Here is a 25,022-nt window from a genome sequence, read left to right on the forward strand (position 1 = left end):
CTTACTATGGCAGTTGTATGTTATGGAGCTCTATCGTAACGGTCAAATTATAAGCTACAAGAGAGTAAGAGAATACATCGAATATTAGAAAGAGAGGCGTCAAGGATGACGATGACCATCAGAATCAAGATTTCCATACCAATTGTACAACACCCAATGCTCAATAAGCCACTCGGTAGATCCGATCAAGGTCTGCTTTGAATGCCTGCTCGACAGCACGTCTCCGGATGTTCCCCTTAGTCGCCGTCCGTGGCAGCGAACCAGGAGGAACGACCAGAATGTAATGGGACGATGTGATACGTTCGTGAATATAACGCCGCGAATGGAAGTGCCGGGTTTTCCGAATGATCTCCTTCTTCATCACTTCATGGTCCACACCTGCCGCAGGCTCCACGAGTAAGGTGGGGGATGGCCTCCCATTACCCACGACAACGCAATCAGCGACGAGATGCGCACAGCTTGTGCGAACATTATCCTCGATCGCTTTGGTGTCACATCGGAGCGAGTTCTCGGTCTTGATCCAATCGTCGTCGCGTCCACGGAAAACGTAACATCCTGGCGAGACCTCTGAGAAGAGATCGCCGGTATGATAATTTCCGTCTGCGCTGCGCAGCGAACGATCAGGACAGTCCGGTGATTCTCCAAGAATGATCATCTCCAGCAATGGGGAATTAGGATTCCAATATCCGGTTTCCACCTGAACGCTGGAAATTACAGGTGCGAATGAATAGGCCATCCCCGCGATAGGTCGGAGGACCTGGCGTGCAGCCCCGCTTGCACCTGGGGTGGATATCATCATAGCACCACATTCTGTGCTTCCGTAGCAGTCCATCAACTTGAGACCACTTCTCTGAACCCATTCTTCGTCCTCGGGGGACAATTTGAGCCCAGAAACGAAGATGACATCCAATGCCTGCAAATGTGACAGAAGTTTAGGATCCCGACGGGAGTTCCGAAGGTGGATGCCGAGGTATGTAGGAAACTGATTGATGCGCGTAAGATTACAACGGTCAATCATGTCGACAAGCTCTTCGGAGGAAAACGCTTGTTGGGTGGACTGTATCATGCAAGAGGCGTGCTGCAGTGCACCGAGTAGCATGAAGTTCTGGCCAATGTGACACATACTTCCCCTGGATGGCGGTGTCAGTAAACTTCGCAACAAACAAGAAGCTGTGGTGACTGACATCCATACTGCAACATCCTGACGGTGTTTCTCGTGCGATACTGGTTTCATGACCTGGCCCGCTTTGGAAATAATCGTATCCCACCATGCGTAACTGCAAGAAACAAGCTTCGGACAACCAGACGTCGACCCAGAGGTGTGGAATATCATGACAGTGTCGTCGCCACGGTGTTTCGCTGTGTGTGAGGGTAATGGCGTATCCTCCACATCCAAACAGTCGACATCAACGGCGGCATGTGTCGGGACAGGGCTGTGGCACAGAAGAGAGTGAAATGACGAGTCATATATGATTGCCTTCCCTTTAGACTTCTGCAGGAGCTCGTAGATGACATCGGGATTAGAGAGGCACAGGGAGAAAAGCTGTGGGATATAGCCAGCTCTCGACAGACCATAGATATGGAGGACATCAAAATACGTCATTCCACCGAGCCTTGAAGACTATGAAGTTAATAAGGATTCATTACGAATGAATAGAGCCTCGTACCATACACCGACAACAGATTGGGGTAGGATACCATCGATGGCCAGTATCCGAGCCCAGTACCTCGCAGAATAGTTAACTTGCGCTTCAAACTGGGAGTATGTTATGACCTCCCATGTTCGAATCTCGTTCGACACATGGTCAAGTTGCGGTACACGAAAGGCAGGGGCTGAAGGGTCTAGCGAAGCGGTCTCACGGAGAAGGCTGAGATGCGTCTGGTACGAAGCCATTCTCGATGGTGTCGTGAACAACGCACGACGACGCTGACGGTGTACATCATATATAGCGCACTGGGGTTGGCAGATTTGTTGATGTATGAGGCCGATGACAAAGCAAAGTTTGGGTCGCAAGTGCATCGAGTACGATGTCAGCTCCCAACACGGCAAACAGAAGTTTCAGCATGGCAAATCTTTTGTTCACTGGGATCTGATCGAGAGGCAGTGCAGGTGTAGCATTGGGCCGCACCGCAGCTATGCATTGATGAGATCTTCTACGCTCAAAGCATCCCAGGAATAGAGCACGTCACCTCTGCCGAAGCAGACCAAGGTATCATACCTTCAAGCACAGTCACGGTGCGAACTCCTGCCAAGCCCCATCAGACCGATTTGGCCACACACCAAGAAGCCATGCCGTCGGCTGCATATACTGCGATAATCACTTGTGAACGTAGTCATCTGCGTATCTTCGCAGACCGATTTAACGGGAACACTGGAGAGTGTCAATTTCCTGGAGCATCGATGATGCGAAAGGAGCTTGTTAGCTTGAAACAGCAACGATACACCATCGATAACATTAATATTAGGACGCTTCCCACTTGAAATTATCAAGTCACGTGAAAGGCGTCGACTCCCGGGCGTTCAACGTTCAGTTGAAGCACGAACTCAACCAGCTTGGTAGCATATTATTCGCAGATACCTTCAAAGCACCCAAGCGGGCTGTATATCAGGTACTCAGATGGGTGACTGGGGAGGCTCCAAGCACACGTACCAAGTTGTTTGCGCGCTGTCTCGGCCATTGATATCCGCAGTGGAGTGAATCATCCGAATTCTCATTGCAAAAGCGCCTTAAGCATTGATCAAAGCAGTGCTCATATCAACAATTCTCACCGTCATCTGAGTAGATAAGTACTCGCAGTGACATACTGTTACGAACACAAACAAACCTGTCCAGGAACATTGCTGACGAATTCATGACTGTTGTACGTACCTGAGGCTCGGGTGTTTGGGCAAGTCATGATCCGGACACAGCACAAAGCTCCTGCGGTCCTTGAACAAGCGCATGCTACAACTGACATGAGGAGGTATCGGCTGCAAAGCGCCAAGGAGACTGTCTCATCGCATATCACCGGACGGCATCCAGACGGTAAGGCCAGTACTCTTCCTGTACATTTCACATAGATAGCGACCAGCGAGTCATTATCGGAATCGGGAATACGACTAGGAAAGAGTCGACTTACCCTAAGATGCAAGACCACATGTTTTGTGTTTGCACGAGATTTCCGAATGATGCTTTCTCAAAACAAAGAGGAGGTGCGCTGATATGTCAGCTGAATGCCTTCCATAAGTTTTGAACACACGATCGCAACGAAGATAGTGATGGTAGTACAAGGTAGTAGTCACAGTAATATCTCAAGGATCGGCCAGTTGCCATGTACGGAGGCTCCGGGGCATGCCGATGAAGGCGGGTGGTGGCATGAACGAGTCGAGAACGTGAAGCTAGGCTGCAGTGCGTAAATCCTCGTCTTCCCGTATGTTCCTCCCACATAACCCAACAGGCTCATAGCACCATTCACCCGTGCAGAGGTCAGTGTTTATCTTATGTTGCGTGCTCCACGTCGCGTTGAGAACGCAATGCCATCATATGCAGTCCACGGCGGTTTGGGGATCTAGCCTTCACGTCAAGCTGGCTGTCGATGCGCTGGGGGGTTGGCCAGGGATCCAGGCATCTTCAACAAGCCGTTTTCATCCTCTTTGCAACCCACAGAGCATTTACTCCTCCTTCACTTTTCATCGTCCGACATCTCCGTCACTCTTCAGTGCTACCATGGCCGTTAGCCATAGCCGTCCGGGAGCGACGGTTGCAGGATACAAGGCCTGTACGGAGTCCGGAGACCACTCTTCTACCCTCCACACCAAGCGAAGAAGAATATCGGGTAGAAGCCCTGTCTGGAGACGCACATCAGCCGGAGGCGAAGAGCACGGAGGACGCGTCAAAGCCGCTGTCTCAGGAGGATTTCACATCGCTGATCGATGCATTGTTTTCCGGTGGGAAGATCGAACGCGTCGTGTTGCGCAAGTTGCGGCGGACGGGTGGGACGGTGGGGCTATTCGAACATCTCGGGGATCGCGAAAGAGTGCGCAAACTCGCGGTGTCTATGGCAAAGACGAAGCGTCCTCAGCGCGCACTTCAAGTCTTAACTTTAGCGCACGAACTAGGTTGCGAGCTCGAGCAGGCTGTATACGAGGTTGTTGCCCGCCAGTTGGCCGAGACCGGCAAATGGCGTCATGTTCAATCTCTTGTCAGTCTTGGCAAGCGACAAACAGGCAGTTCGACGGTACGCCTATTAAACTGGCGTGCACGGGCCTTAGTGGAGAAGGAGAACTTTATTGCCTTGGACAGTGTTCTAAGAAGGTTCAAACAAGAGCATTTGAAAGCCAACAGGAGGACCTATTATATTCTTATCTCGGGTCATGTGCGAAATCGCGACCTCTCCAAAGCCAGAAGGTATCTCACCGAAATGGAGGAGGCAGGAATACCCGTCGATGCGACCACCCATGCCCTCATTGTTTCAGTGTATCGCTCCCTCGGTCCCGACCCTACTGTGAAGGCTCGGGCATTAGAGGCTTTGCACGACGTCGACGACCGCCTAGGGACTATTATTATAAACAGCTTGATACAAGTCTCATTGGATTCGCTCGACATGCCCGGTGCTATCCAACTTCTCTCTCTTTTCAACGGACGTGCAGGCAACCACGACCACCCTCCAGACGATGGGGAAGGTACCACCCAGGAAGGCGGAAACACCACACTCGTTGCGAGTACAGATACAAGGTCGGGAAAGACTATACCGGTATCAGGCGCTGTGGAGGACAAGGTCACGTTTACTATGCTCCTCAACCACCTGGCCAGACAAGGCGACCTCTCTCGTGCGATGCAGGTGCTGAAGCAGATGAACGCCTTGTGCATCTCTCCGGATGGCAGCACTGCTGCCGCACTTATCCGCGTATTCTTTGCCGCGGGACAAGGGGGTACCGCAGTGTATATTATTGCGGATATGTGCAGGAAACACCAAATATCCCGTGCGCTCTTCAAAAAAATTGGGTTGGTCCATCACAACGCCGAACTTCCCTTGAATTTCTCCAACATCTCTCCTACCACCGAGGTCTTCAATGCACTTCTTGAGGGTGTGCTCAAGACTCGCGGTCTCAATGGTATGCACACAGTTCAGCATATCATGCAATCCTGCGGCATCCGCGTCGATGAGCTCACCCTCGAGATCTACCTTTCATACCTTGATAAGCTTGATTATGCTCGTCCTCGAGAAATCATCCGGACCTTCAGAAGGTTGTTGTCAGGGGGAGTCAGGCTGACTTTGCGCCACCTTCATGTGATTTTACGGTCCGTACTACGTCGTGAGAGGCGACTTGTGCGACGTCGGCATCGGGATGATTCCGTTACCTCCAACCGCGTAGAGGCCCTTGCCGCTTCCGGTAGATTCTCAGAAGTCGCCAAGTCGCTCGATCCCACTGCTGGTATCAAGTTGCCTCTTGCATCGTCATATCATGCTCTAGCGCGGCCGCTCCTGCATTCCCTAAAGACGAGGGGAGTGAGGAGCGACAGGGCGACCTTCGCGTTGCGCATCAGGCACGACGCTGTAGTCAAGGGTGACATGGAAATGGCGAAGCAATCGTTCCAGCAAATGGTCCATCGTGGCATGTACCCAAATGAATACCACTTTGCGGCACTCATAGAGGGGTATGCGGAAGCTGGCGATCTGCGGTCGGCGGCTGAGATCGTGAAGACAGCTGCCGCGTCGGGCATCACTCCCAACGTTACCATGTATACCATCCTCATCACAGGATACGCCCGTCAGCGAAATCCGACCCAAGCCTTGCATGCATTCCACGATATGGTTGCCACTGGGATAAACCCTGACGTGGTGTCAATTGTCACGTTAACCCGGGCGTTCTATATCGTGCGTGCATTGAGGGATGCGCGACGAGTTCTCATACAGCTTTGGCCAGCCGTCGCCCCATTCCCGGAGGAGCTGCAGAAGGCCTCTCTGAAGCACTTGTTGGAAACCTTCCAGTCGCTCACCCCATCCAATGGAGATGTGCCGGAGCGCCTGTCTAAGCAGAAGCAGCGGATTTTGCGCTGGAAGATGCAGAGATTGGCCAGCATCTGGCGAGGTCCGACGGTCCATAAGAAGAGGGGGACTGAGCAATCCCGTCCACATCATGTATCAGGTCGTGCTATCAACTCCAAGGTGATATAATTATGTTCGGGGGAGGTTGCATGACCAGCGGCTTTGCCAACGACAAGTGAAACGTTACCCTCGTGTCGACAAGTATAGTCCGTGCACCATAGGTATTATGTCAAAAGAATAAGTAATACGATGCTCGAGAATCGCATTCATAGCTGGTCCACGTCATGGTAGCGAGAACTTCGCGTCCAACAACCTGAGAGCATCACGAACACCATCTGCCATGACCTCCCGCACGCGCTGGCGTCCACATCTGATGAGCACTTCTTGGGGTACCAACTGTGGTGGAGGGGACGACCCTGGCCGTCTCTGTGACCGGTGATAGTGCGCATGGGGATCCGTTAACAGCACTGGCTGGTTGAGCGTCTCGGCTTGCTGCGACACAGGTGGAACAACCGGAGTTAGGCCACGCTCAGGTGCGATCGCGCCCGGTGCGGAGCATATCTCTACGCTCGGACCGTCGCACTTCGACCGACGTGCAACAACTTCCGCGAGAAGCGTGAGGTCGGTGTATGCGACATTGGGGTGTGACTTGATCTGACGCCACGCATCATTACATGGCATAGTCTCAGAGCTCGAGGAACTCGACATCATGACCGACGAAGAGCTCTCGGGCGACAATGTCGCACTCGTAGTAGAGCCTCCACCACAGAGAGTACTCCCACAAAAGGCGGGATTACCGCAGCAACCAGGCAGGATGGCATTGTTCCTCCCAAGATCGGAGAAGTTGGGACAATCTCCGCACTGAGACGTGCACGCAACAGACTTGCTGATGGCAGAGCAAAACGCTTTCCCGAAGACATCATCAGCGCATGCCAAACAATTGGACGGATCACCAGAGCAAGATACGCCGCGGGATGAATCGGAAGATGCAGAATACACTGGGAAAACGGGATGGAAAGAGGGATTAGGGACTCGGCGACGTAGAGGTACGGGAGGTTGGTACGCAGGAGGATTGTCAAGGATAGATGGTCGGGTGGAGTTGGAGACTGAAGGATTCAGATCTGCGGTGCCCAAATCCTGTGTTGACGGCTCAGTTAGCGACATAGTTTCGGCAGCTTGCTCCAACTGCATATCCCTGCAGACACATGGTAAAGTCTCGTTGCAGAAACCGCAAGAGTCCAGATGCACGTTATTCTCGAAGAGGTCGCCTTTTCCATCTGAACTTATGTCGAAGATGTTCTTGAGAACATTCGCGGATGACACGTCATGACTGGACAAAAATGGAGGTATAGGAGAAAATCCCGTGTGAGAGGAGTCGGTGGGTGAAGGAGGGGAACCCAAGGACGAAGGTGAGGACGAATGTGTACTGGATCCTGAAGGGATTACTGTGCTTTGAGGATCGGTAGAAAGTTTCGCTTTCTTCTTTGTATGTGGAACGAAATGTACATTCAGAGACTGAAGGGATGGCTCCCTTGACCTCTTCTTCACTCCGTCTTGCAGCGTGAGGGTTTGCGACAATTGTTCCACCTTCTCCTTCAACAACGCATTCTCTGTTTTGAGACTCTCGTTCTCTTCTTTTAACCGCTTTGCGATATTCTGTAGTTGAACATTACGTTCAACTTCCCCTTGCTCATACTGCTGCACGCGAGCTTGAAGCTCAGCAAGTTGAGATTGCTTGCGCTCACGAAACGCGCGCTGTGCGGCCCTGGTAAGTTGGTCAGTACTGCATGATGAAAGGGAGACGTCACTCTAAGTCACTTGCCTATTCTGTACGCGTCTTCCCTTGCTGTCCAGCTGCTGCCGGTCAGAATCGAGTTAAAATGCGGAGTGCTAGATTGACCAACCTGTGCGGGTTCCTCTACAGGCGCGATAGACTCCTTCTTTGGCTTTCTACCAGGTTTGGGTTTTGCGGGTATCACCCACTCCTTTGATGCTGCATGACGGTGAGTATGCTCCAGAGGAATATATGCATGCAGAACGCACCTGTAGCCCAGAGGGTGGACGAAGACGAGACTGCGGCGGTCGGCGAGACTTCGCTCATGTTCGTCGATGGAGCTACAAGGACAGAAGTGTCCCAAATGTTGTACCTCTCGTGGACTGGGGCTACAGAGGTGATGCTTAGCGTGTGTAGAGAACGGGGAGTCTGAGAAGGAGAGAGCTGAGATGGCGACGGCGTGGGTGCAATGGTGGGCTGATAAGATAAACCTTCATCTAAACCGATTTCCGATAATCGCCGATTTCGACCTCCGCAGGCACCACGTGCTCGCCACGTTATCTCATGATCATCCCCTCCCATAAAAGGCATCCTTACATTTCGCTGCCAACTTGAAGTCAGTTGTTTTATTGCTGGCAGAAAGGATGGATTTGCCATGCTTGATTGAACGAAGTAGCATCCAAATTCATGCATCATGGGGCAGGTGAGTTCAACCTCTGAGTTTTACCCCCCACCCCGGCGCTCGTAATGATCGTACAGTGTTTCGCAATGTCAGTCGGTCTGTACTACAGGGGCAGCCACTACGCCGCCGTTCTCATTACCCCAATCTGGTGGACTAGTCCACGGTACCTCTACAACCTCGAATTGTCGTGAGGCTTGTACGATTGTGTCCTTCTAGAACGAACATGTGGTGTGTAGTCCACTGTGTCACTATTCGATATCCACTGAGATCCAGCGATTACTGATTTGCAGCAGTGTAGGTACGAAATCTACTCTAATGCGATCTCCTTGCTGTTATCTTCAGATGCGCCCGATGTTTTCGGCATACAAACCACCACAATTCTGCGGTTCATGTAAACTGATATCCCGCCTCTGCGCGTCGATCGATTCGATCGTTCGGGTACTGAGTACATCCCCTCGTCGACAGCTAAGTCGAAAACAACAGACGCATTTCGACGAAACTTATTTCAGGTACACTGCTTACGGATTATCCCGGAACAGCAAATTCGTGTGGGAGTGCGTGAAATTCAACGGGGGTAAGCCATGGCTGGCCAATCAGCAAGGAGAATTAATATTTCCATCCAGAGCGGTGTATTTGATGCACTCCGAACTGAAAATGATGTAGCGAGTCTCGTCGAAATGCGTCTTATCGTTTCCGACTTAGCTGGAACTGATTCAGTTTGAGGCTTTTCTTCTGGGATCTGACGAATAGATGGCGCGGTAAGTTTTCTGTACCTGTTCAAGAACGGTGTCCCACTCGGGTGGGTGGAAGAAAAGGCTGGATGTGGTCTGTTCGAGGGGCGTCGGCGACGCGCACCGGTTGGCCGAGCAGGCCCGCCACCAACGCGTTGTGCACGTGCCCGACGACAGTTTGATGAACACTGGATTCAAAGTCTTCGTGTCCGGATCCGAGATGATGCGTTATATTGTATATATCGCTTCTCCCCCACATTGGCATATCCACGCACGTTTCTTCCTTGAATCGCCGGCGTCTGTGCTGCATATGCATCTGTCGTGGACCTGTCGTGCGGACCTATGCCTATCCTATCTCTCTCTTATAGGGCCTCTTGGCTTTACCTCACCATCTGCTCCTTTGTCTGACCGTCATGTCTATCTCCGCCGAGAAGATCTCCGACGACGTCAAGGCTCAACCTGCGGATGCTACCAGTGTTCCTGTACGCGAGACTCGAGTCGTAAGTAGGAATGAGGCCCTCAGCTCCTACATGGTCATTGCCGCTGCTGCATTCGGGCTGATATCAGATGGATGTAAGTGCTACTGTTGGAGTCGCACATTTCTGTGTTTTATATCGCCTCAGATCAAAACAACCTCATGACCATGGCCAACGTAAGGTTTTATTGTCTGATAGCCCACTCCACTCTCCCTGAGCCTGAATGCTTTCGTGATAGGTTGCCTTCAAGCAAATATATCCGAAAGAATACACGTCTACGGTCTCTACCCGCGTATCCAACGCGCTTCTCGTTGGTATGCACCACCGTTAGTTGAAGTTGATTTGAAGGATCAAAACGATCACGCACCCAACCAGGTGAAATCCTTGGCCAGGTTTTTGTAGGACTGCTGTGCGACAGAGTTGGGCGCAAAGCAGGCCTAGTGGTCACCACCGTTATGATTGTGATTGGGGCCATCCTTTCTACTGCAGCACATGGAGCACATGGCAGCCCCGAAGGGTTGTTCTGGTTTTTGACCATCGCGAGGGGGATCACTGGCGTTGTAAGCACTTTTTGGCGTTGTTGCACCTCAAATAATGTGCTTTTCCGTCAGGGCACTGGAGGCGAATACCCGGCATCGTCGACAAGCGCTAGTGAAGCTGCCAATGAGAAAATGATCGCGAATCGAGGCCCAGGTACTTTAATGAACGTGAATTTGGTGTAATATAGTTTTCTAATGTTTTACATTACAGTATTCATCATGGTCACGAATTTTGTGCTCAGCGTACGTCCGGCTGGTATGATGCGTCTCACCACGTTCTTATAGCGTGCTAGTTTGGCGGTCCCTTGGCAGTGTCCGTTTTCTTGATCGTTCTTGCAGCTGCTGGAGAGAACCATCTCAACACCGTCTGGCGTGTGAGCTTCGGGATAGGCATCATCCTTCCTCTTACGGTTTTCTACTTCCGGATGCGCATGCTGAGCCCGAAGTTGTGAGCAGAGGACTTCCTTGCATCTGAGCTGAGCTAACGAGTCTCGTGTTAAGATATCGGGATGGTGCGATGAAACGTAAGACTTAGTTAAATTCCAGTCTCATAGTAGGGTGCATGACGAAGATACGTTTAGGACGGGTGCCGTATTGGCTTGCCATCAAGAGATATTGGAAATCGCTGATTGGCACATGCGGAGCTTGGTGCGTCTTGTTCTACCCTCAGCCAAGTGCCGTTTTCTCATTATTCGAAAAGGTTCCTGTATGACTTCGTAAGTCCATATATTTTGCAGGAGATCAATGTTGAGGATGATTTCCCCGAAGGTCACATTCCCAAATGGTGTCTTCTCCGGGACCATCATTTCTTCTGTCATCAAGAATGGTAGTGTTTTGTCCACTGGTGAATGGCAGTTGCTGCTCGGTGCTATCGCCCTTCCAGGTTCGTGTCCACTTTTTTCACCGCGTGTTGTAAACCAATGGGTTGTTTAGGTGTCTTTGTCGGCGCTATGCTCTGCAACCCTTTTGGTAGACGTAACACCGTAGGCTTCATACAGTCTTATTTCGTCCTATGACTGATCGATTGGGACAAACCTTTAGATGATCCTGGGCTTCAGCGGCTACTTGATCTTTGGTATATTATTCACTGTACTGAATATAATGCTGTTTATGCATGCTATTCAGGATTGATCATTGGATGTGCGTACGACAAAATCACCAGGATCATACCGCTTTTCGTCGTCTTGTGGGTACCTTTCACTACTTGCTTAACACGCTGACTGACAATGACTCTAAGCTATGGTCTCATGCAGTCGTTCGGTAATATGGTAAGATTCTTATTCTTATGAGCTCGCTTCTCGATGTAGGATATTGACTACATGTAGGGGCCGGGTGATATGCTAGGCCTCGTGAGCGCAGAGTATGCGTGAATATTCTTTATCGTCAATACTGTACTCACACACTATGTAGATCGTATCCTACTGCAATTAGGTAGGGCGGATCTCCGTAGTAGGGAGGTTGACTGACACTACTGTTTTGAAAGGGGTACCTGTTACGGCCTTTCTGCCGCCATTGGGAAGACCGGTGCCGCGGTTGGTACTCAAGCATTCACGCCGATCCAAACAAACCTGGGCAAGAAGTACGCCTCATGTTTCACCGTATTGAATTGGAGGTAACCTAATGTTTTAGGTGGACATTCATTATCGCTGCCATATGCGGAGTAGCCGGTATTCTCGTCACGTACTTCTTTGTGCCGGACAAGACGGGCGTTGACCTTGCGGATGAAGATGCGAAATGGCTGGCGTACCTTAAAGAGCAAGGATGGGAGGGTGAAATCGGAGAGGATGATGTTATGAAACTCACGCGAGAGGATAGTGCTAGTGATGAAGGTACGCTCGAGAAGAATGTATAAATTCGGTATTGCTATGAATCACCGCTGTCACATATAGTAGAATTGATGAGTATTGTGATCTTTCGGCCTTACTTTCTGTGTGCTGCGTCAGTAGTAGTACACATGCATGGGTTGCTCACGACCTGAATAAAGTTGCGGACGTCGCAAACGCCCGATCAGCATGGATCACGTGTCGCAAAAATGGGTTTGCGCGCTCGCGGTGCGCGAAGCAAGTTGGAACGAGCCTTGTTATGTCAAGACATATCCTCCGACAAACTAGATTCTCCCATTCGCTCTGTTCAGCTTTTATCACTGTTCCTCCTCGTCGATGCTACGCTGCGCTTGCATCGCGTCAGGCCCTTCGCGACCAAGAGGTAGAACCTCAGCAAGCTCTTCCCGTCGCGCATAACGCTCCGGAGGTAGATCTCACGAGTACTCCCTCCAGCATTCAAGAGAGCAAAGCTTCTCTCGTAGGCTCAGGAAAGCGCAAGAAGAGCTCAAAGAAGTCAAGCTCTGCCGATGCCAGCGAAGAAGCAGCGAAACCTCCCAGCGAAACTCGCACTGCACCTGGAGTGGAACAGTATCTAGCCTCGATACACGCTGCTGGCCTCGAGCCGACCATATCAGATCTTGAGCGGTGTCGTCCTGCGGAACATGCTCACACAAATTCTCCACAATACCCTCTGGACTACAATGCACTTGTCGATACACTTTGTCGGTCATTCAGCAAGGCTCAGCTGCGTCACTTCTTGGAAACGAGTAATGTGGGCTCTACTTCCTCCCGTTACAACAAAAGAAAGTTGCAATACGCGGAGGCCATTGTAGAAAAGTTATGGGGCTGGCCCAGTCTGAAGGAAATCGAGCGTGCTAAGAGAGATCGAACAGAGGTGTCTGTACGATGTTAGTGGTAACCTCTGGTGTGGCTCCATGACTCACCCTCTGCCGTATTCTAGCGTTCCCGGTTACCCCCAGTCAGATGTTCCTTATCCTCGGCCGAGGTTCGTAAGAATGAATTTTCGAGATGTGACAGGGCAAATCACTAATGTCGTTCACCTCACGAATCGTAGACGGTGCGGATCTACTGGAAATGTCTATGGAATTTAATGTCCATATATCCTTGACGACAAATCCATTGGCTCTGCGAGTCGAAGGTCTACGAGGCTCTTTAGATAGGCTTTCCCAACGTATCGCCTTCATCGAGCAGGTACATTTCCACACTTGTGAAATGCATAGCAAGTTGACGATATCCCTCTGCAGGATATCACCAGTGAGACTATGGAGTTACCGACCAAGACGCCTGTGCGACAGGACCTGGTGCAGCGTATATCACGATTGGCGGGAGCCTATCTCGAGAACGTCGACCACAAGGGAAAGGTCAGCTACCCTGTCATCAAATCTTTGCCACCTTTGTAACCCATCTTCAAGGTAAGGATATATGCAAGGAACCGTAGGAATTTAGACGTAGCGAAGCGGCTGGCGAGTCGCGCAGGGCACGAGGTACGTCTCTCGCCAGGCATGCATGTCCGCATATTGAGGCTGAGTTACGGTACAGTCGAATAGTCTCTTGCAACCACCTGTACTATCCTATCTACCTTCTGAAGTATCAGCATCAACACCCGTCGCTACACTGGAGTTTCCACATTCTTATTTCCTCTACCCTTTTCTATCTCCCCGGTCACTACCTTGGACGATGAACACAGGCGGAACCTTCAGAGTCAGACGAATAGGCGAATGGCTGGGACCTAGCTCTGGAGAAGATATCGAAAGCAGCGGCGGCCTGGCTGGAGGAAGAGGTCGTATACTGGCTCCCTCGGGGTGAGTCGTCTTGTCTGTTGTCACCAATTGTGCTGATTGTTGCAGAGACGTGGTTGACTTGAAAACACTATTGCTCAACACGCTCTCAGATAGTCCTCACAGTACCAGTCGAAGTATCAAGGCATCGTAAGTGCCACTTCGACTAGGCCTCGACTTACGACTCATACGGGATTTCAGGACAGGCCATATGCTCTTCACCGCGTTGTCTCCGGGACAGCGGCCGAACATCGTCCCACCTCTAAAAGGTCATCATACTTTCACGAAAATCCTCCAATGGATGACTGGCAGTGGTGCGAAGTCCTCCTTTGTGTCAAGGTAGGGTGTAATACGCTGGCATATTGAGGTTCTGACCCACCTTGTTTGTAGTCTGCCCGCGGCGCTTGTGGATTCGTCGCCCGCGCAACAGAAGGTTCTCCATCGTTTGACATATCGTGCCCTTCCACAGCCAGTCCCGGAAGGAAGCAGTAGCCCGGATATTCCCCCTGATCCTGCTGCTGAAGCCATTGCACATTCGAGCAAAGTGCTGTCCTTCGAGGTTGTTTTGGCCCAGCCTCGGCTTAATACTTTGGATCCCAACGTGGGCGACAGTCTCTCTAGACGGCAACATTCTCCACTGGATGATATTGACGCGGATGTACCTCTGCTGAATGCTGAGTCAACCTCTCGTTGCGCGATGGGTTCTGAGGTCGTGGTTGACCTTATGATGCCTGATCGGTATATTGTAACTTCGATTTAAATTTGCCTTTATTGATGATGTTTTAGTCCCATGGATCTGCGCGTCACAGCTTTCGAATCAAATGAACTGACGCCAGGAGAAGAACCGGCTCCTTTGCAAGGCTACATGGAAGATCTACGAACTTTGTGCGTACCACTCTGATGTGGCTGGATAGACCGCGCTCAAACTTGCCCGTTAGTATGATGCAGCTAGACTCCGATGTCACGCAACCGGATCCTCCCTTGCTGTTTCATTACCGCGGCGATACCTACATGCTGCACGCCAGCGCCACCGTGAGGCAGAGTGTAGAACTCATAAAGGCCCCAACACATAGCGATGGCAACGCACTTGACCGGCAATCCATCGTTCGCGCCGTCAGTGAAAGCATCCTGGATCTAGAGAGTACTCAAAAATCTACTCAGTGCGAAGTACGCACAAATGGTGCCCGTTCTGAACTCCACACTGAAACTTCTTTGCTAGGTGACTTGTGACGACTATCTTTCTGACGATTCTTGGAAACATTTCCTAAGCGACTGCGATAAGCTCACCATCAAAACGTATAAACCAGTGGGCAATATTACAGTAGAGCCCACAGATAATGCCGAATCAATCTAGGAAAAGTAACATAATAAACATATGCATAAATCGGACGGCATGATTTCGCGGCGAGAACACTACAGTAGCAAAGAGTGGATGAACGAAAACGCAGATCAAGCGTGCTTCCGTTTTTTGCTTGCCTTTTCTTGCCGCTTCTTTGCCCGGACCTACAAGTGTGATTTTGTCAGTGAAGATTGACGTCGAAAAATACAAAGTTCTCACCTCTTTCTTCATTCGGGAATCAACCATCACATAACGACCCTTAATTCCTTTCGGTCTTCCCTTCAGACCTTTGTGGGCACCCTTCGCGACGACTACCTTGACTTCTTTCTTTTGCTTCTTCGTCGACATACCCTTCTGCATTAGCTTCTCGATCTGCTTCGCCTTTTCCCTCTCCGTCATGTCGGCGGTAGCGTTCACTCCCTCTGCCTTCTTCATTGCTTTCTCCAGCCTCTGAGCCGCTTTGAATTTCTTCCGAGCCTTGGCCTCGGCGATCTTTTTGATGGGGCGAGCGTCGAGTGCGCGCATCTTCGCACGAAGAGCTGCAACGGCTTCCTTCGTGACTGGGATGTTTGCCTTGTAATGTTTTTCCTCGTCATCTAGGAACCATGACGGAAGACCGTCTTTGGCGTTCAGAGAGTAGCGATTGAACCCGTCGTTGATCAACTGCGTTCGAGTCTTTTCCCTGTTGACTAGTTGCTGCGCGATAGTTACGGCTTCAGCGCTGAGAAGACCTTGCTCTGTGTCACCAAGTGATTAGTACGTATGGCTCACAAGGTCGTTGATTTGACTCACTTTGTATTTGTGCTTGCCTGATACCATCCTCGTTCCCGTTTTCTACGTCCCACATGTCGGCATCGTCATCATCATCTTGAGGCACTACCTCGAAGTCGTTGTCATCACTGGAATCTACCTGCAATCCATGAGTTTGGTTTCCACAAGTCGCCAAAGAATACTCACCTCATCTCGCCTCTCGTCGTCCGGAACAAGTTCCTTGTCCTCATCCATAACATCCTCATCTTCGGACTCTGCCATGTCATCCTCCGCGCCAGTAAAACAAGTTTGGCTGAACCAGACTTTGGCGACTTGACTGAGGTGCGACTTGGACTCGTCCAGCTTCACTATGGTTCGTGCCCTTTTCGACTCCGGCGCTGTGAAATCGGACTCTTCACCTCTTCTCCGCTTTAGTCTGCCCACGTTGTACCCCTCCTCTGTCTCTTCGTCGCTCTCGTCAGAACTGGAATCCTCCCCTGCTCTGGCCCTTGCGGTTTCTATTCGCTCATATCCGCCCTCGTCCCCACTCCCCTCGTCTGAGTCACCTTCATCGCCATCATCCTGTCGGATACCCTGCCATTCTTCTCGCTCCTTGTTGTTTTTCCGGGCCTCCTTCACCTTGTACTTCGCGTCCAGCTCTCGCAGTCGGTCCCTGTACGCATCGTACATCCCATCCAGCTCTGCCTCAAGTTCTGTCACCTTTTTATCCCGCTCATCTTCAGAATCCCACAGCTCGTTATCCTCGTCTTCACCTAGTACTTCGCTGTTACTCTCGCTGTCTGCGTCCTCCCCGTTAACAAACCCCTTTATCCCGCCCTTGCTTCTCAGAAGCTTGGTAGCGTCGTTCAAATCAAAGATGTCCTCTTGGCCGTCTCGAAGCGCCGCGTCACTCTGTTCCAAACCAATATCGAGAGGCGCCGTCATTTGCAGTTGCATACGCTGGATCGTACGAGTTCTGATCTCGTTGGCACGCCGACGTTCTCTCTTGGTACGAGCTGCCGCTTCCGCATGGAGTCGCTCCAGCTATGGTCAAGCGGTCAGCAAGCAAAGTCAGGGAGTAAATACAAGGGCTGGTTGGTACTAGCCTCGTTCTGTATCTCTTCTTCCTGATCGACCTCCTCGACAATCTCAACAATTTCAGTGACCTCTTCAGTTGGCTTCGTCTTGACCTCCAGACCGAGCTAGGTTGAATTCGAACTGTTAGGGGGGTTCCATGGACACACTTGCACCAACTCACCTCTTCCCGAAGAGCCGTCCGCCACTTGACCAAAGTCTTGAAATCACCTTTGCCCAACACTTTCAGATCGTCGCAGTTCGCAACGACATCGGGTGTGGTAACGTCCAACATTAGCCACCTATACAATACGGTTCAGAATCTCAGCACTAACGAAGATTCAACCAAGATCTTACTCCTTCTCCTCGTTCGTCTCAAATGTAATCTTGTTCACGCTGCCGAGGAACGCGATTGGTTCTTGAGATCGTACGAACTCTGCTGCACCGGACTTTTTGAACAGGATATAGTCGCCATCGTTATAGCCGTCGCGATTACGCCGTTTCTTCTCTGGTTGGAAGACATTGGCTTGGTAATTCTTGGACGAGGTCCCCTTGTCGTCATCAGCCGGAAGCGAGGTAGAGAGGTCCTTAAAGACGTGTTTGGGATCGAAGAACTTGGGGTCAATCTGTTTGGGCGCAAGGAAGTCTCGGCAGACGACAAAGATTTCCGCAGACACAATTCTGGCTAGAAATTAGCTCATGATTTCAAGTATACACGGGTATTCAGATAGATTCGCACCGAGATGATGGCGGCTTCGTCGCCTCAACCCGGCCGAACAACTGCTTGAACACCCAGATAAGGTTGTTGTAGTCCGCACTTCTGAAAACCTTCGTGACGAAAGTCCCGCCCTTGACGAGGAATTCCGCAGCAAGCTTCATGCTCATGAGTACCAGCTCAGACTGGCTATATGCATCTTGCACCCAGGCGGTACCGACATTCGGTGCACCATCGTGCAGCACGACGTCAGCTTTCCAATCCTTCAGCTCGTTCCGGATGAGATTGCGACATTGGGGAGTGGTAATGTCCGAAGCAAAAGTTACGACACGAGGAATGGGTTTGATGGGGACAAGGTCAACGCCTGGTGACGGTGAATATAGCTATAAGTCCTGTAGACAAAAAAGGTGCGAGAAGGACGTACCGACTATTACACTGTTCACTGGCATGTACTTGCTCGCCACCTGCAACCAACCACCCGGTGCAGCGCACAGATCAATGCAGCATCGAGCTGACTCCAAGAATGAATATTTCTTGTTCAGTTGTATGAGCTTGAAGGCGGACCGAGCTCGGTAACCTTGCTCCCTAGAACGGCCAGTCAGACGCGTGGACTTCTGGACCAGGCACACACGCACTTTGCAAGTTTGTAGTACTTGTCAAGCCGGCCCTTGCCTGTCTTTTTCTGTGCTTTACCCATCACGCGAAGAAAGTGCAATGATCGAGCAGGCGAAGTCGAAGAAGTTTACTATTACAGAACTACTTGCTCTGTTGATCCATGTTTGCAAATTTCTGCTTTTGGCATTCAACGCCTACCACAGTTTGCCGACAATGTTCCGACTAATTTGCATGCATCCTCGAGTGCAGGCGCAGAATTTTCGTTCATGGGCCAGGCTATTTCAGCCTGTATCATCGAGTACGAAACATGGAAGAAGGAACCATATTTACACGCAGTGTCATGCCCAGGTGCCAGGCGGAGCTCGCTGAAGACTTCGGTGACATCAGAGCCTCCTCATACCAGCTTTTGCTCCCCACAGTCTCTGTATTCCTACGACCATGTCGCCCTCTGGAGAAAAGCTTCCTGTTGTTGATTCTCGCCTTCACTCGCATGCTGAGTGGCCGTCTCGTTTCAACTAGTATCTTTTCCGTTGCTTGAAGGCGACCACAGTTCTATCTTGTCTGTGCTATGCATACTGTGTTGGCACGTGGAAATATATGAGAAATTGCGGCACAGATGTATCTCTTGGATTGGGTGTACCAGACCACGTTCAGAGACTTCGGGGACAGTACTCGCCTTGGCATCCTGTAGACGAATATGTATCACCTCCAAAGCATTGCAAAGTCACTCGGGTGAGTTCGCTTCAATTGACAGAACCTGAATCCTTTTGGTACGGTTTCCTCACGCTGAGCGTTGACTTTGACTGCGCGAGCTGTGTAGGTCGGTGTCAGACCTAGTGTCCCTGAACGTGCTTGAAATCAATCGGCATCTTTTATCTGCGAACCGTTGCATCCTTGCTAAATGCCCAATGTTGGCCTCGCCTGTCGTCTGTAGGTAAACATTGTGAGAAGACCTGTACCATTTCCAGTTCTCTCTATGTTGAACATTCCTCGGTAGCTGCAACGCCATGGTGCGCGCTATCCCGCCAAAGCTGATGGAGTTCAATACGGCGTCTCGCCTCCCCGCACAAGTTTGTCGAGTCGAACCTCGACTTTCTAAAGATTACCGGCATGATATGGGCGAAGAAGACCTGATACCGTTCCGGGCCTCGCAGTCATTTGAGGCGGGGCAAGCCACCTAAAACCGGTATTCGCATCTCGTGGACGCCAACGGTATACCCTTCGTCAGAGCGACGAGTATGCCGAGAGTAATGGCGACCGCGGGTAATTGGACCGTGGGTGTGTCTGCGTACCTGAGCCGCTGATACAACTGTAACTTACATGTCTACCAGGTTTTTCAGCAGCCAGTCACCAGAGGTACAATCCAAACATCAATGTTGTGATATCCGAATCCGTGCGCCATACCTCTACCACGTTCATCCAACTGTTCATTCTGAGCTGAATAATTTACAGAGAAATAGCACGCTGCAGAATGATTGCCCAAACGCAGGGGAGGGCTCGGCAGAAATGGGAGAATGGCTGTCGATTTTTGGACCGCTAATTGCCGCACGATTGAACAAGGCTGCGCCCGGGGCGGATCTCAACGAGGTGGATATATTCAACGTAATGGCGATGTGTCCGTTCGAAACAGTGGAAACAGAGAATACAAGCCCATTATTTTGTCGGTTGTTCACAGACGACGATTTCCGTGCATTCGAGTACGATGGCGACGTGGAGAAGTACTACAAAACGGGATTAGTCTTCGATATGATCTGGACGAGGATTGATTGATAACACCGCGCGTGCAACTAGCTACGGCGAACCCTTAGGCCCTGTCCAAGGTATCGGATATGTGAACGAATTGCTGTCACGGTTGTCGGACCTCCCAGTCCAGGACCACACGACGCATAACTTCTCACTCCCTTTCTCCTCGCATCAGACGATCTACGCCGACTTCTCCCACGAGAACCTTATGGTCGCAGCATATGCAGCCATCGGTTTGTTCAATATTTCCAAGGATGCGCTCAATCCGCGCAAAATGCCTGACGAACAATGGGGTTTGGGTTGCCTCAAAGATACTCGTCCACGACGCGGCGCAGCCGTTGGACTTCTGTTGGACTTCTGTCGAGTGGACAAGCTTCATGGATTAGGCTACGTTCGGTCGTTGCCTTCATGGAAATTCAGGGCTACGCTCGAAGGGATGGGGATAGTGACTTTGAGAAGTGCTTTAACTGAGCTGGAGGATGGAATGGTATTGTGAGGTTGATCACTACTACTCACTCGGCTGTTAGGCCATGGGTCACAAGCGCATGAGGGGCTCATGCGGTTGGGGCCATATATTTATACTACACAGTAATTCTAGGAGATTCCAGTATGTTCTCCGACATACCTATGTGCTGACTAATATATGTTTCCTGATTGGGAAACCACCAGCCCTAACAAATGATCGACGGCTTTGATACCTATGGACACAGCGTCACCCCGTCTCCTAAGTACTTGTATAATGCATTCTGGATACGTTGTTCGGAGTCAATTGCCTCAAGGAGTGAACTGATGTTGCTGAGATCCGTCCGATTGATCTGTGGAACGAGTGCGGATCGTGCCGGGGTAGTTCGTGAGGAACAGTCGTCATCCTTTTGCGCTGGCATTTTTACTTCCACTATGTCTCAGCCGATATCCTCCTCCACGCCTCTTCTGCACCGCGTTGCTTCAACCATTCCTGGTCCCGGGTTGTTATGGAAGTCGGGAGCAATCTTAGGTAACCGCACAATCTTTGTCTGCTAAGCCTCAGACAGCCAATTTCCGCCGCTCATGTTATCCCTGCCTCCTAGTCGCAATCGGCATGGCTACGGGTGCATTTGGGGCACACGGACTTAAGAAGAGGTCTGGAATCACCGTGGATCAAGTCAATGCTTGGGCAACTGCCTCGCACTATGCAGTACGTCTACAACTGTGGCCGTATCAATTCCCTACCGTGATATCACATAAATTCTCTGAATTCACGCTGCATACGTGTGCGTCGGAGCTGCTCTGTCGGTAGTTCACTGCCACTTGTGGTATCGTGTGTCCGACACGGAGCACTGATGTGTTATCGGATGTATCATCCTGGGAGCTGACAATTCGACCAAAAAGGTCTACAATGGACTTGGGTTACTGCTACTTTCCCTCCATCCGCGCTTCGCGGTCCATAGGTTTGCTGGGCCTGCCATAGCGGTGGGCGGTGTCATATTTTCAGGCAGTATTATGGCGCTGATACTCGCCCGCGACAAGTAAGCTTGCTTGCAGAGGTGGAGCAGGGTTCAATAATGATTCGCAACAGGTTGAGATGGCTCGGTCCCATAACCCCGATTGGCGGTTCGATCATGATAGCTGGGTGAGCATGAACGCTGACCAGTCACTGATGAATCGCTGAGCGTTCGAAAATTCGATAGATACGTTGCACTGGCCCTCTGATCGGTGGGAACGGCGGGACCACTTCCGAGCTCTGGTGCACCTTGTACATGGTAGCGATGTATATCGATTTATCCCCCAATTCTTTTTTTGATTCTAGAGGGTATCTAGCCTCCACGCAGCAGCAGCATGGAGGCAATGCGACTTGCTTTCGGTGGCGGGTGGTGCCGGCTGAAAAAGTGTCCAGTGTTCTGTCAGCTCTGATAGCCCGATCTCAACCTATTCAGCGGTGCGAAGGAAGGATTGCTTTGCCAAGCAGATTGCTTGAAAGAGAACAAGGGAAAGCACATAGACTCAATAGTATAGACTAGAGCGCCATATACGATCACGTGGTGTTGCGCGCACCCCGCGTGGCATCTCCGCTTGAAAAGGAGAGAATCGCCACCACGTTGGCCACCTCTACTGTGCAGGTCATCGGTGTCACCCCTGGTCTGCTTGCTCGCTGCTCGCTCGGCCCATCACCCTCCTATATCTTGTCTCTTCCGCTCCCCGTCGGCCATTACCTTTGTATGTTACAGCGTTGACGACACAGCATAGTCCACTCAACGCCCTTATCTTACAGCGAGCAGCACTCATCGCACATACACACACAACCCGCAACAATGGACTCCCGCCGCCCCTCACTTACTGCGTCATACTCCTTCTCTGGCCCCTCCGTGGCCGAATCATCCTCACGAAGCCTGAAGCGCCGCCTAACGACCTCGGGAACAGAACCCGCGTACTTTCATCCCGCGAGTACTTTCAGGCCCAAGCCTTATCAATTCGACGCCCCAGATCCATCCACATTGTCTGCAGCTCCAGCTGAGCCACCTAATCTCCCCCCTGGCATAGCGTCGACATCGCGAAACCCTACCACGCGACACACATCGTCGCGGAACCATCACCTCAGCTACAATCCATCACTAACTATGGACCCATCCCCGACAGATCCTGGCGCTGTCTTCATCCGTCCACCGTTCACCTCTTTCCCGGATGCTCACAAATACAAGGACGGTCTGACCTACAACCTCATGGCGGCAAATCCGGAGTGGTTCCTCGACCCGAAGGATTTCATATCCTATATCCACAGCGATCCCGCAGCGATCTGCTACCCGTCACAGCTTGAGCCACCTCGCGGGTGGTGCCCCACGAAGAAGAAAGACGTCAAGGATAAGTGGCCCGGAGGTGAGGAGCAGCCCAAGCTGCGATGCACTTTCTGCCGCCGCACCTACGCGGGGGTGAACGCGAAAAGTATGTGGCGTCGGCACGTCTACGAAAAGCACAAGATCGCCATGTCCAACCGACGCGACACCGCCGAACGTAAGGGTCGTGGTTCGAACAGTACGTCTTTACGAGCCTGTTTACATAGCGCCTCCGATCAATGTGCATTTTGTGCAGAGGAGAACAAGGACCGGGAAGCCAGTCAACCGAGCAGCGCGAACAACTCCGGAACGGCGAACATGGAGGAGGGACCATCAATGGACCGCATTGATGCAGCTGACTGCAACGGCGAGTCCCATCGAAGCCCTGATGCGTCTTTTCCCGACCGGTCATCTGCAGTCGCAATTCAGCCGTCGGGACAATACCCTCGTCTTCTTCAGGACGAGGTCCTTGAGCCTGATGGCAACGTTGACCTCTTCCGTTCCGTGACGGTCAACACCCCTCCTCTGACGCCTGGTTTCTCACCTTCAAAGTCGGCAAGCAGGCGGCGTCTGAACTTCACTTATATCGCCGAATCACCCTACGATCCTCTTGTGACTCCCTCTTTCCGCCACTCTCCCGCGCGGCTCCCGTCCGACCAGCCCTGGCGCTTCCCAAGCCCCAGTCATCCGCTCCACAGCGCACGGGACCTCTCGCTGTGCATGCTCGCGCGCGGGGAGGCGAGTCCAACTGTGAGCGGGCTTGATGTTAGTCCTGTCGTCATTGTTCCTGCCAGCGAGCGGGGCAAACGGAGCATCTTCAGCAGCCCCTTCGCCCTCTCCGACGGCGCCGACAAAGGCCCCTTCTCCGAATTCGATGACAAGCTGAGGTTTACGACTGGGTCCACGCCGCGGCGCTTGTTCTACGATGGCCCTTTGCCCGCGCCTATGTCGGACCGCTCGAAGTTCAAGGAGTACAGGATTGCCGAATCGCCGTTACGACGTACAATGAGCAGCCGGAAGGACGTCAGCATGGGATCTGCTATGACAGCTAGTAGCTCCTGTCGAGACATGTCGCTGTCTCCCGTCCCAAAATCCGCCAGCGGGACGGGTCTGTTGGCTCCCATCCAGCTGCAAGGAGAAGATCCGTTCGCGGATTCGCTCTATGAATCGTGGGTCGACCTGACTGGCAGCGGCGGCGAGGGCAGTGCTGGAGGGAGCGGCGGCGAAGGCAGTGCCGGAGAGAGCGGCGGCGAGGGCAGTGCCGGAGAGAGCGGCGGTGAACTGAGCCCACCCCCCTCTCCTGAGGAGGAAAATATGACCCTCATGTCCACTCAGCCAGGGTCTGCTCGGTCTCGCCAGGTGTCATCCTACAGCTCCGGCTCTGGTAGCTCGAGCAGTGCCAAAGGCAAGGCCACTGCGCTCGCAGGCCTCGGCATGGGCCTCATGGACGCAGTCCTCTCCAGCAGAAGCCGGTCGAGCAGCGGCAAGCACAAACGGAAGTCACACCGCAATGAGGACCACGACATCGCGACAATGTCTCGCCCGGAGAGGGAGGAGACGGCGCCTGTGTCGCCCATTCAGTGGGGCCGGAAGGCCGGAAGGGACCTCTTAGCCGACTGGTTGAGGGACGACGACAGTGACTCCGAAATCCGGGAGGCTCACCAGTCCAAGAAACGCAGAAAGACCCTCAGCGGCCGCACCTGAAGAATGAGATCTATTCGCTTCCGTGCGTCGAACGAGCTGCGCGCGTCCCCTCGTCTCCCTTTTCTATTTCATTCTACCCCGTTTCGCTCTCCTGATCGCTGTCTGTCTATCCTCGCTATGTCCTCTTGTTTAGCTCTCTGTTTCTCTCTCATTCCTGGTGGGCCACAGACGATTCGCGGGCGACATGTAGAAGGGCCTCAACGTCGGGTGGTCCATCCAGGCTCTTCTATTATCGAGTCCCATCTATGCATTCCATTTCTTGTAACAACACCGCGCGTACCCTATCTCGTCCCTTCCTATTCTTGATCCTGGTTGACTGATATTTATAACGTATCTTCTCTACCGCGTTGGCTATTGCCTCCTCCAGGCCGCCGTTATTCTTCCGTTATTGGAGTAGTATCGTTCGAGTGTTACCTTCTTC

The 25,022-nt window shown here is 51.8% G+C and overlaps 9 protein-coding genes across 9 annotated transcripts; 6 read left to right on the forward strand and 3 right to left on the reverse strand.

Annotated features, from left to right (window-relative positions):
* Positions 1-160: 160 nt before the first annotated feature.
* SCP_0107290 (hypothetical protein) lies at positions 161-1,894 on the reverse strand (the record flags this gene model as incomplete). The annotated part of the gene is made up of 3 exons (XM_027752959.1): positions 161-1,130; positions 1,185-1,613; positions 1,668-1,894. 3 exons carry the CDS (start codon positions 1,892-1,894, stop codon positions 161-163), a joined length of 1,626 nt encoding a protein of 541 aa, XP_027608760.1.
* Positions 1,895-3,576: 1,682 nt separating this feature from the next.
* Positions 3,577-6,159, forward strand: SCP_0107300 (predicted protein; the record flags this gene model as incomplete). The annotated part of the gene is made up of 1 exon (XM_027752960.1): positions 3,577-6,159. The coding sequence occupies one exon, from the start codon at positions 3,577-3,579 to the stop codon at positions 6,157-6,159; it is 2,583 nt and encodes an 860-aa protein (XP_027608761.1).
* A 153-nt stretch (positions 6,160-6,312) lies between these two features.
* Positions 6,313-8,131, reverse strand: SCP_0107310 (hypothetical protein; the record flags this gene model as incomplete). Its single annotated transcript, XM_027752961.1, has 4 exons — positions 6,313-7,795; positions 7,853-7,884; positions 7,935-8,023; positions 8,074-8,131. 4 exons carry the CDS (start codon positions 8,129-8,131, stop codon positions 6,313-6,315), a joined length of 1,662 nt encoding a protein of 553 aa, XP_027608762.1.
* Positions 8,132-9,630: 1,499 nt separating this feature from the next.
* Positions 9,631-12,210, forward strand: SCP_0107320 (Glycerophosphoinositol permease 1; the record flags this gene model as incomplete). The annotated part of the gene is made up of 20 exons (XM_027752962.1): positions 9,631-9,790; positions 9,841-9,869; positions 9,932-10,007; positions 10,069-10,253; positions 10,305-10,386; positions 10,444-10,475; positions 10,526-10,680; positions 10,734-10,756; positions 10,814-10,880; positions 10,933-10,948; positions 11,001-11,115; positions 11,166-11,215; positions 11,274-11,307; positions 11,358-11,418; positions 11,470-11,500; positions 11,558-11,592; positions 11,643-11,663; positions 11,716-11,811; positions 11,862-12,061; positions 12,122-12,210. 20 exons carry the CDS (start codon positions 9,631-9,633, stop codon positions 12,208-12,210), a joined length of 1,557 nt encoding a protein of 518 aa, XP_027608763.1.
* A 104-nt stretch (positions 12,211-12,314) lies between these two features.
* On the forward strand, positions 12,315-15,208 carry SCP_0107330 (predicted protein; the record flags this gene model as incomplete). The annotated part of the gene is made up of 12 exons (XM_027752963.1): positions 12,315-12,963; positions 13,017-13,061; positions 13,131-13,267; positions 13,321-13,437; positions 13,489-13,560; positions 13,616-13,878; positions 13,924-14,004; positions 14,056-14,193; positions 14,245-14,592; positions 14,641-14,739; positions 14,793-15,021; positions 15,074-15,208. 12 exons carry the CDS (start codon positions 12,315-12,317, stop codon positions 15,206-15,208), a joined length of 2,313 nt encoding a protein of 770 aa, XP_027608764.1.
* A 95-nt stretch (positions 15,209-15,303) lies between these two features.
* Positions 15,304-18,429, reverse strand: SCP_0107340 (AdoMet-dependent rRNA methyltransferase SPB1; the record flags this gene model as incomplete). Its single annotated transcript, XM_027752964.1, has 10 exons — positions 15,304-15,357; positions 15,413-15,930; positions 15,986-16,103; positions 16,151-16,987; positions 17,050-17,145; positions 17,202-17,319; positions 17,375-17,698; positions 17,757-18,096; positions 18,157-18,317; positions 18,368-18,429. 10 exons carry the CDS (start codon positions 18,427-18,429, stop codon positions 15,304-15,306), a joined length of 2,628 nt encoding a protein of 875 aa, XP_027608765.1.
* A 1,156-nt stretch (positions 18,430-19,585) lies between these two features.
* On the forward strand, positions 19,586-20,117 carry SCP_0107350 (hypothetical protein; the record flags this gene model as incomplete). The annotated part of the gene is made up of 3 exons (XM_027752965.1): positions 19,586-19,625; positions 19,679-19,740; positions 19,800-20,117. The coding sequence occupies 3 exons, from the start codon at positions 19,586-19,588 to the stop codon at positions 20,115-20,117; spliced, it is 420 nt and encodes a 139-aa protein (XP_027608766.1).
* Positions 20,118-20,987: 870 nt separating this feature from the next.
* Positions 20,988-21,779, forward strand: SCP_0107360 (UPF0382 membrane protein; the record flags this gene model as incomplete). Its single annotated transcript, XM_027752966.1, has 5 exons — positions 20,988-21,084; positions 21,158-21,264; positions 21,459-21,595; positions 21,646-21,699; positions 21,758-21,779. 5 exons carry the CDS (start codon positions 20,988-20,990, stop codon positions 21,777-21,779), a joined length of 417 nt encoding a protein of 138 aa, XP_027608767.1.
* Positions 21,780-22,378: 599 nt separating this feature from the next.
* On the forward strand, positions 22,379-24,601 carry SCP_0107370 (predicted protein; the record flags this gene model as incomplete). The annotated part of the gene is made up of 2 exons (XM_027752967.1): positions 22,379-23,096; positions 23,154-24,601. 2 exons carry the CDS (start codon positions 22,379-22,381, stop codon positions 24,599-24,601), a joined length of 2,166 nt encoding a protein of 721 aa, XP_027608768.1.
* Positions 24,602-25,022: the final 421 nt, after the last annotated feature.

The sequence above is a fragment of the Sparassis crispa genome, assembly GCF_003851025.1.
Source record: "Sparassis crispa DNA, contig_000000F, whole genome shotgun sequence".
NCBI classification, from domain to species: domain Eukaryota; kingdom Fungi; phylum Basidiomycota; class Agaricomycetes; order Polyporales; family Sparassidaceae; genus Sparassis; species Sparassis crispa.